The sequence below is a fragment of the Bactrocera dorsalis genome, chromosome 5 (assembly GCF_023373825.1).
Source record: "Bactrocera dorsalis isolate Fly_Bdor chromosome 5, ASM2337382v1, whole genome shotgun sequence".
In the NCBI taxonomy this organism is placed as follows: domain Eukaryota; kingdom Metazoa; phylum Arthropoda; class Insecta; order Diptera; family Tephritidae; genus Bactrocera; species Bactrocera dorsalis.
This window is the reverse complement of record NC_064307.1, coordinates 46,077,026-46,087,920: the sequence shown is the minus strand read 5'-3', so window position 1 is coordinate 46,087,920 and position 10,895 is coordinate 46,077,026. Positions and strand designations below refer to the sequence as shown.

General features: G+C 34.8%; 1 protein-coding gene across 1 annotated transcript; it reads left to right on the top strand.

The window, feature by feature from the left end:
- Positions 1-358: 358 nt before the first annotated feature.
- On the top strand, positions 359-10,473 carry LOC105233974 (dynein regulatory complex protein 11). The gene is made up of 8 exons (XM_011216158.3): positions 359-1,690; positions 1,765-2,095; positions 2,159-2,448; positions 4,504-4,660; positions 5,212-5,478; positions 7,310-7,467; positions 9,206-9,792; positions 9,898-10,473. The coding sequence occupies exons 1-8, from the start codon at positions 958-960 to the stop codon at positions 10,000-10,002; spliced, it is 2,628 nt and encodes an 875-aa protein (XP_011214460.2). The 5' UTR covers positions 359-957; the 3' UTR covers positions 10,003-10,473.
- The last annotated feature ends 422 nt before the right edge of the window (positions 10,474-10,895 follow it).

The window sequence follows — 10,895 nt, the reverse complement described above, 5'->3', positions numbered from 1 at the left end:
GTAGCCGTGGTATTCCGCTACTTTAGTATGTAGGCGTGTCACTGAGGTTATTGTTACTGTTAAGGCTGCCTCAGTTCTGAATGCTTTGCATCATAAGGGCGTGCACCAACCCTTGCCTCATCAGTGAGACAACCTTGGCCATGAATGTCGACTACGTTTCCGGGAGGTGGATAGCGGCTCTGACTGGGGACATTGACCAACAAAAGACGCGAGAGAAAGTAGTTCGGAATCAACCTCTTCGAAAGGAGACGAGAGTCGGGCGGGCGGGAAGACGGAACCGTCTTCCGGTAGTAGCTGTGCAAGTGGAAGATAGGGGGCAAACGGCAGCGAAAAAACACACTTTTGTGGAAATATTCTTTCAACTCGTGTAGTAATAACAAAATATTTCCTTCGTGCAGCACATCAGTTCTGACTCCAACAGTTTCGTCATTGTATTATAAATCAAAATTATCGATTTTAATATGAAAGAGTAAATATTTCACAAAATATATTTAAATTGTATTGCTGTTTAATTATCTGTTAAAGTTTCAAGTTATTCGTATGGAAATATCAACGAAAGCCGAATAGAAATTAGTTGTTATTTAGAATTATGTTAAGGTGATCAGCATAAATAAGATCCCATAAAATGGAAAAAAAATATAATTTAGTTATTTTCCATGAAGTAATTCTTCAAAAATAACTCGTTTCAACATTAAAAAAAATCGGAAAAATCAGATATTTTTCGGAGGGTCACACTGACAGACGTTCCCTTAACGAAAAATCGTATAGTGTTGTAGTGAATTAGTTTCGCTCGTCTTGTAAGGGTTATGATTGAAATGAGCCATGATTCAATAATAATTCAATTATGTTATGAGTACATCATTTTCAAATCAAATTTTTGTGTTGTCAAAACCACAATAAAAAAATTAATAAAAATAAAATTCGCGTCAAAATTGTTTGTGGACATAAAACTGCAAAATGTCTTTTGATTTTAATTACAAATTTTGGGTTGGCACAAAAAAGGATATTGAAGACATTATAAAAAGGCAAAATATATTAAAAAGAAAAGAGCCAATATCCAATCCGTTGATTACTTATAGAATATTTTCGGAACTATATGTATTATACGTCGAATTGGTCAATAAACTGAGCTATGTTTATAACTATACGTTTCAAGTTCAGAAGCGTAAAGTGGTTAGACCATTAGTCGAAGCTGCCGTTCGACGTTTAATGGAACTTAAAACAGAGCTAAAGAATTTGGAATTAAGTGAATATGTTTACACTGACAAAGCCTTAATTGCACGAAAGCTCAATCCTTATGATTTGGTTATATGGCGTTCTCCGCAATTTTTATATCGTCGTCCACCTGAACTACAAAACATACTGTATGAGAATAGAATTTTTATGAATGAAGAAGAGAAAACTGCCGCCGATAAGAAGGACAAATTAATTTTGAGTGAGGCAGTCAAGCTGATACAAGCTCATGAAAGGGCTAGAAGCGCCCGTGTTTATAAGTCCGCCATCAAATACGATAAAAGAAATCTCAAAGTGTTTCAACGGAGAAAAGTTCATTACTCATTTACTTATAAACCCGATCAACCAATGAGCATACCAGTGAAAAGAACAATGTTCAATGCGGACTTTGTAAAACCAAATGAACACTGCAAGTATTTAGTAGGAGCAGATAAAATTGAGCGAAAATCGAAAGACGGTAAGTAAGTAGGAATTGAAGTAATACTTTTTATTATTATTGAGCCTTGTAAATGTATATATGTATAATTGTAGAGATCGATGAGGATGAGCTTAATAGAATTCGTAACGAAGCAGCACTAAAGATTCAGTTAGCATGGAGGGCTCATAAAAGTAAAAAAATACTTAAGAAAAGACATATTTTTAAACAAACACTGTACGGTATGAGAACGAAAAGAAGGTTAATTAAACCAAACCAGTATATGGATTCTGTTATGGAAACATACAGAAATGAAAAGTTGAAGATAAAACTGGATGAAGATTTCATTCGTTTGATGACTGATGAGCGAACCAGATTGTTGCAAGAAAGATCGCCATGGATAATGGAGGACATATCCGATCATATACGTGCATGGTTCAAGGAATTGTAAGATTAGCATTACAACATTATATAATTAGGTAGTCATATTCTAAAGATGTATAATTGCAGTTACGATAAAGTGGGAGATTTTCATCCATATCCGGATGCCTTAAAATCTGGAACCGTTTTAGTTTTGATCGATGAAACATTTTCTCCAGAGGAGTTTAAAGAAAAGTTGAACGAAATGAATCTGTCCAAAGAAGAAAAGAAAAAAAGAGCAGAGAAAGCAAAACAACAAAGAAAGAAAGAAAAGGACAAAATAAGAAAAGAAAAAATCAAAGAGGCTAAGCGGAGGAAAAAGATGAAGGAACATGGCATTTTTGACATAGCATATGATATGAAGACTAATAAAAATATATGTAAGTTAATTTATTAGTTAACTAATTCATACCTAAATTCTGTCGCATTAACTTTTAAATTTAACCATAAGCTCCTAGTAACAGTTTATTTTAATTTTATTCATCTAACGGTGCTTTTGTGCGTACCTTTTCAATCAACCCCACACCTAAAACTAATCGAAATTGACGCCAAGTTATATAATCAGAATATACAGGTGATTTCCAGTCCACAAAACACTGTTCTTCGAAAAAGTTTTGTAGTTTAGCCACAAATTATAATTAACCTAAAAACTTCAATTTGGACAGGAGTGGTTTAATAATGGTTTAATAATGTCCCATAAGTTTGCTACAAAATAGCACAAGTGGAAACATTCGCTACTTCATCTTCCATAAAACTGTTATGGCGGATCTACCCTACAGAATATAATGGAAACCGTATACTTGTACTACACGACAAAATCGATTAACGGGTTACATGGTTTTCCTCGGGTAAAAAACATCATATTTTCAACAATTTTTTTCTCATATAAAAATGAAATATTTTATTAGATATTATTGTTACAAACAAATTTTTGGAAAAAAATATTTTAAACTCGGCCATTGCGACGCCAATTCCGGTGACCCCTCGGAAAAAAGCTGCATTCGCGTTGGCAGATTAACTCCATGCAGGATCATCTAAAGGGAAAAAGCTTAGAACTTAGACGAAGAATAAAAAAAATTGAAAATTGGATTTTTGACAGACATATGTATTTACAAAAAATTTAAAACTTCAGGGAAATTTCTGCGACATTTTTCTAATCGTAACATAAAAAAAATCCTTCGTCGAAGTCCTTAAGAATTGTATCTCACAGACTTGCGTAAAATTTCACGAAGATCGGTTGAGTAGTTTTCGAAAAATCTTACCAACCGACTTCAAAAACTAAGTTTCGAGAAGGAGGGCATTTTTTATGGTTTTTCAACTCATATAGTGTATACACAGCAGAGAGCTGCATTGGGTATGTTCGAACCTGTTCGATCACCCTCATTAAAAATCGAGCACGAGCGAGCACCACACTCGGCAGCAATGGGTTCGATCGAGTGGCACACCCGGCAGCTGCTTTCTGAGTGTTCAAGTCTGTTTGATCATACTCTCTTCAAAACGATCACAAGCAAGTGTCCACACTCGACACCCGCAGCTAACCCGAAATGTGTTCAACTATTACCACGGATACTCGGACAGAACACGGGTGTAGAAGAAATGTATCAAATTTTTCTGAGCAAAAATATGAGAAATTATTAATGTTGTATACACTTTAACAACCAATACTATTGAAATACAGCATTTAAACTATATGTATGCATGTATCAAAGGAATGACGCATTTTAAAATTAAAAATATATTTGCATAACCATAACATAAGACCAGACAAGCTGTAACTGCCATTCGCAATTTTGCAACCAATAAAATCTTCTTTTTTCGGCCATTATTTTCAATAAATATCATGTAATACGTATCATATAACATTCTTAACACTCACAAAGCAAATTAATCAACTGTTCTGACGATTACACATAAACAAAAAATGCTTTGCACACTCGAGCCTAAACTCGGACACTCGAATATATTGATCCGCAAAACACCCGAACCCAAACAAACACGTATGAACGACACTCGAGTGTTGTGATCAACACGTTCGTCTGCGCACAGTCGCTAACAAGCAATCTTTCTGCTCGTTCAAAGAAAGCAATACAAGCCGGTTTCGGGTAAGTGTTCGAGTGTGCACGGAAATTGTGTATCCGTTGCAGATCTCTGATACACACCTACGATTCTTCTAACGTGTTTATTGTGTGCCATTTATGTATGGCTATAATTAAATATTACATCTTTTTCGAGTGAAACAAATCTTTGATGTTACATAATAACGCCGAACCTTGATTTAGGGATAGCCAAAGACATAGATATCGTTACATCTTACGAAATAACGTTTTTATTTGTAATTATTCTTTCGTCACTAGTATAATGTGTCGTAAAAGGTATAGCAAACCTCTTAAATCTTAACAATTTTAACCAGGTGTCTATGTACTATTCTCTTGCAGTAAATATTGAGAAAACTATAAAGCAATACTCTATTGACTGGAGGATGATTGATGAATATCTCAATAAAAATCATGAAGCAATAAAGGATTGGGTGACGGAAGGAGAACTTGCAATTATACATAGAGAGCTAAGAGCATTGGTGGATGAATATATGCGGTAATCAAATTATAATATTTCTATTATTATTTTTCCTTATTCTGGGGAACTTTTAGCACATTTTTCCGTCATTAAATAAAGATAGATAAATAAAAAAAAAATTTTTTTTCTCTTGAAATTCAAGAAGAATTCTCTGCCCAATTTTCAAAAATATTTCTAACAAATTCGGAAGCAAAGAAAGTGCATCTAGTGAATGGCAATAGTATTGACCCGCTGATCATGATTACTGCAAATTTAAATAAGGGATAATATGTCGACATACTGGGAAACCCCGGACGGAATAAAAATCCGCCTGTATGTAGAAGGTTATCACTTTTGAAACACATTACTGCACCTAGACTCTATAAAAAGTACATATTAATCGATTTATTCCGATATTTCGAAGCAATTATGAAGCCGTAAAATCATGTTACGATGTTGGTCATTTATAGGTAACTAATCTCTTGTGGTGTAGGGAAGTATAAGTTAGTTAGGTAATAATATGAATCAGTAATTTTTTTTAATACCTTGATATTTATTTTAAGTAATAATTATAATTTTCTTAAATTTAGATTGGAATATGAAATACTTCGGAAAGCTCTTTGTATGGACCTAAATAAAAAATATAAACCTCAAAGACACAAAAAAGGTAAATCTAAAAAAAAGAAGAAGAAAAAGAAAAAGGTTAAAGACATGACTGCTGATCGTACACTTGAGTCATTGTATGAGGAGTTGAAAGCAGAAGGCATAATAGAAAAATGCGAGAAGAAGACATTCGAGTCGTTTATTTCGGACTTCAACTTTGTTGCAGATGACACTCGAGACGAAGATCATTTGACGTAAGTTTGCACTTTTTATCAAATGTAAATAAATAGGTGGATTGAGTTGTTAAAAAGTATTTGAGTATTTAGGAATAGCATATTAAAGGTTTTTGGAAACCATCTTGTATTGGTTAACGGAAGACATTCTCCGAAATAGCCTTGAGAGCCGATGTGCATGCTAACGTCTCAAAATGCTTGCCTATTCACAAGAAAGGCGGTGTGAGCCGGGGCGTTGTCGTGGTGAAACCTCCAATCGGGTGCGATGTCTTGTCGGACCCTACTGATCCTTCGTTTGAGTCTCTTAAAGACTTCCTCGTAAAACTTGGCGTTGACGGTTTGTCCAGGAGGAACAAATTCATGATAGACGATGCCTTTCATGACAAAAAAGACAATGAGCATCGTTTTCACTTTGAATTTGCTCCACCACCGAACCTCACCTCTTCTTGCTAAAGCAACATCTGGGTAAGTCTCTGTCCCAGATTTACCGGGTTTCAAACAGAATTTAATCACGTATCTCTGAAATGTTTGTTCTGACTCTCCAGGTGCTCGGAGACAACTGACCAGCCGCTCGTTCGTTAGCTGGGAACGCCCTCTTCCGAATCCAGTCGGTGTGCGCACGCTCGCGGCGGAAGAAAATCAGTCGTATTACTTTTCAGACAATCCCTGTATACCACTGCTTCCTCCAATCGTCAAAACCCTTCATTAACTTGAGTTTTGGGACAGTCTTTAGCTTTGTTTCAACGATTTTCAATTATCTTCTAAAACGACAGCCATTTAAGGTTCTCTTTATAGGATGGTCTGTGAAAAAAATACCCAGAAATTGTAAAAAAAAACGAAAAATATTTAATTATTCTCTCGCCTTCAAAGTATTCTCCGCCAGATGTAATACACTTATGCCAACGATCCAGTCCTTGAAACACTTTTCATGAGCACTTTTTGGGATGGACTTCAGCTCCTTCAGCGAACTTTCTTTTATCTCTTCGATCGACTGAAAATGTATTCTAAGGAGCGGAAATTTAAGTTAGAGGAATAAAATCTGGTGAATACGGTTGTTGATCGATGGTATTTATTGCGTTTTTCACTTTAAAATCGGTTACAATGGTACTCAATTTGAAAAATATCCACCAAAATCATTCGAACGAACTCTTAAGAGATGTCTTTCTTGTCATCTCCCTAACACTTGTCTAGCGATTTTCAGGCACTATATCTTTCACTTTTTTAATATTTTCATTAGTCGAAGAGGTCTCTTGACCCTTTTTGAAGGCTTTGTACCACTCCTAGGATTGTGCTTTTTATAAAACACAAGAAAACCTGACGTAAATTTTTTTATTATCATATTATTATTTAGTGACCTTAGTAAATTCAAAATTTGATTTAAACGTAAAAAGTTAAAATTTTGTTGAGTAGTATAATAACGGGTTTTTCAATACGTATCTACAAAAGTAGAACGATAGGGATAGCAAACGACGCCATATTTTTTCTGGTTCTTTTGACATAAGGCATTTCATCGTGGAAAGATATACGATCCAACAACGAGTCGAAATTATTAAAATTTATTTCCGAATTCGTCAGTCAGTGGCCTCAACTTTAAGAGCTATTAAATGTTACATTTCATAAACTAAAAACTTTATAATTCGCTGTTTTGTTACAAATTTTAATATAAGATTGTTAAAATACAAAATTTAACATTTTATGTTGATTTGCGAAGAAGACAGATCTACAAAAAATACTGTGTTGAAAAATGTACTATAATTTAATTTAATATACATACATATACATATGTACCTTATTATTTTGTATATAAAGCTGCCTTAATTAACGATCTTTTACTTGTTGTCTATATTTCCAGCACATTGGGGCCGGCTAAAGGCGATATTAAAATGGTTGTTCAAGAATGCATGCTTGGATTGGGAGAATTTACTGTAGATAAACCGAAATCTCTTTGTATAGCGGGACCCTTGAATAATGGAAAGAAGTTGCTTTCTCAAATTATTGCATTTGAAATAGGTAAAGTAGGTCGCATGAGTAGTATTTTATTTCATAAACTGAAATTTAATTCGTATACCATACCTATGTATTTTCGATTAGGAAATACTGCATAGGTACGTACCAGAGCCCCATATACCTAATGCAATGTTTTTTGTCACTCGGGTTGACTTAATTTTTTATATCTGTAAAAATTCGTGATTTTTTTATGGATTTTCTATGGATTTAGATTTTTTCTGGACCACTGTGTTTTAAGGTGAAAAATTAAGTAAGGTGGTGTAGACATTGATAATTTCTATGGTATGAACTTCTCAAATGTAAGTGTATAAATATTTAGATATTTTAGATATGTAAGTATTTTAATGGCATTAAGTGAATATGTTCTCTCAGACATTATGGGATTTAATGTGAAGAACCATACAACCAACATAATTAGTTGGTTGAGTTTGTTTTACTATAGCATATATATAGGTATTAATGAATAATGAAATTAAAACTTACTGACTTCGGTAATGCCTTCAGCGCATTAAAATTTTTAGTATGTATCCATTCACTATTCCATCTAATAACGGATATTGATCCATATAGCCACAAAGTATAAAGGTTTTGCTCAACTAACGGTTGTTTGTACCACCTAAAACTAATCGATATACATAGATATAGCGATATACTTAGGCATACCAAAAGATCAGACCTAACGATCGCTTCAAACAAGCTTAGTTCTAGCTTATTTATTACACTTTAATGAATGCATACCTTCTTCTTCTTCATAATTGGCGTAGACACCACTTACGCGATTATAGCCGAGTTAACAGCAGCGCGCCAGTAGTTTCTTTTTTTTGCTACATGGCGCCAATTGGATATTCCAAGCGTAGCCAAGTCCTTCTCCATCTGATCCTTCCAACGGAGTGGAGGTCTTCCTCTTCCTCTGCTTCCCCCGGCGGGTACATTTTCGTCCATATCAATATCGTTGGCATACGCCAGCAGCTGTACAATCTTATAAAAGATTGTACCTCGATTAAATTCTGCAGCTCGAATTATTTTCTCCAGCAGCAGGTTGAAGAAGTCGCACGATAGGGTGTCGCTTTGTCTGAAACCTCGTTTGGTATCGAACGGCTCAGAGAGGTCCTTCCAATCCTGACGGAGCTTTTGGTGTTGGTCAACGTCAGTTTACACAGCCGTATTAGTTTTACGGGGATACCAAATTCAGACATCGCGGCATAGAGGCAGTTCCTTTTCGAGCTGTCGAAAGCAGCTTTGAAATCGACGAAGAGGTGGCGCATGGTGAATATCTGGTCGATTGTTTATTTTCCAGGTCTAAAGCCGTTGTCCGTTCACTGCCATTCAGCAGGCTGGAGAAGTGTTTTCTCCATAATTTAAGTATGCTCTGGGCATCGGTGACTAGATCACCTTTGGGGGTTCTATACGAGTATGCTCCGGTATTGAAACCTTCTGTAAGCCGCCGCATTTTTTCGTAGAGTTTTCGAGCATTACCCCTGTCGGCCAGCTTATCAAGCTCTTCATACTCACGCATTTCGGCCTCTTTCTTTTTCTTTCTGCAAATGCGGTTCCCTCTTCAACTCTCGGTATCTATTCCATCCCGCACGTGTTGTGGTTTTTTCTCCGCTGCAACACGGCACTCCTCGTCGTACCAGCTATTTTTTTTGTATTTTGCATATATGTATGTATATTATATCTCAAAATACCATATGTATGTATGTAAATATATTCAAATGTAAATATATATCAATTGCCACAGATGCTGTTTTTATGAATCTCAGTCCTGAGAAAACACAAGCTTACAGTAATGAAGACTTGAACTATTTGATGCACGTGGTTATGAAAGTTGCAAAAGCGTTCCAACCAACGATAATATTCATACAGGACGTGCACAGAGTGTATTGGAAAAGGATTCCTAAAGAGCAAGAGTATTTGAATCCTCGGTTGCTTCAAAAAGTTATCAGCACGAAGATTTTAAAAGCAATCAAAAAAGAAGATAAAATAATGCTTTTGGGCACAACGGACGCTCCATGGTCAGCAAAACCAAAAATGAGGCGTGTGTTTCAAAAGTCGTTATTGATTCCCAGATGTGATTATGGTACCAGCTTCCTGCTTTGGCTAGAAGTTCTGGCAAATTATGCTGGTGATGATTCTGTCGACGATTACGTTTACTCTGCATTAGCTAAGGTGTTTAAAAACTATAACTCCGGTGATGTCACGGATAATATTGCAGACACTTTGGATGTGCGCCGCCGTATGAAACTGAAATCGAAACCTTTAAGTCCTTTCGAGTTTTTATCAAACTTCATTGGCAGAAATCCACCAATATTTCCTCCAGAAGAGAAGGTAATTAGTAAATTGTCGTAGTAAATCTCACTGAGTTTGAACTGTTGTTTGTATACTCGTAGAACACATTATATTCTAATTAACGAAAAATTTTTTTTTTTTTAGCTAATGGAAAAGTTTCAGAAATGGTACCAGAAAGCAAACAAACTTAGTATAGCAAGAAGAAAGTTTTTCAAGAAAAAGGAAGAGAAAAATAAGAAGAAAAAGTAATCTTATTGCATTTAAGCTTTCAAGATAATACAATATGAGAAATATTTAATATATCTTTAAACCCGAAAATCAATACACAAATCAAAAAATTGGGTAATTGACCGAAAATACTGCATTAGATAAATAATTTTCGGTTAAAAGAAATTTGATTTGTTCTTGAACTTAAGAACTTAAGAAGAAGCGAATAAAACTGTTTTATGATGCGGGCAACGTTCTCAGCAGATGGAAAGCCTAAGACTTGTTTGATATGTACAATTATGTATGTATATGCCCCTTTGCCGTGGTTTCTAGATCATCAAATTCTTCTGAGGTCAAACTGTAATGTCTGTATCATTGGGGATTGTTGGGAACTTAATAAAACAACTATCTTAATTAAAAATCGATATTCTGTTAAATTTATTCCTAAGTTTTAGTGCGTTTACACGAATGTATTATATGAAACAATTGTTTTTAAATATAAAAATAATAAAAAAGGAAAAAAGTCTGTTTTAATACTTTATTTTCAATTTACGATAACAAATTTCTTCAACCAGTAAGAGTGTTTGCAAATTAAGCCATTTCGCAGAAATTTGAAGTTTTTTAGTGACGTTATTTTGTGGTAGAAATTTTAATACTCAATAAGTATGAGCTATATTTTAGATAACTATAAGTTAAACTGAGATGACAAAATAACTGTTAAATAAAAGTTGCTAGAAGATCGCACGTTTTCGACCCAAATTTTGTTCAACAAGAGGTCCATTTCTGGCTTAATAGATACGTAAACAAGCAAAATTGGTGCATTTGGGATCAAAAGCAACCTGAACATTTTCAAGAGCTATCATTTTATCCAGAAAAAAACAACGGTTTAGTGTGGTTTGTGAGCCGGTCCATATTTCTTCAAGAATGATGCTATT

What these genes read in the sequence shown, in the direction of transcription:
- LOC105233974 (XM_011216158.3), top strand. Translation starts at nt 958, where the DNA reads ATGTCTTTTGATTTTAATTACAAATTTTGGGTTGGCACAAAAAAGGAT. An exon ending in GAAGACTAATAAAAATATAT is followed by an intron (nt 2,449 to 4,503) that starts GTAAGTTAATTT and finishes ATTCTCTTGCAG; the next exon opens with TAAATATTGAGAAAACTATA. An exon ending in TATTTCCTCCAGAAGAGAAG is followed by an intron (nt 9,793 to 9,897) that starts GTAATTAGTAAA and finishes TTTTTTTTTTAG; the next exon opens with CTAATGGAAAAGTTTCAGAA.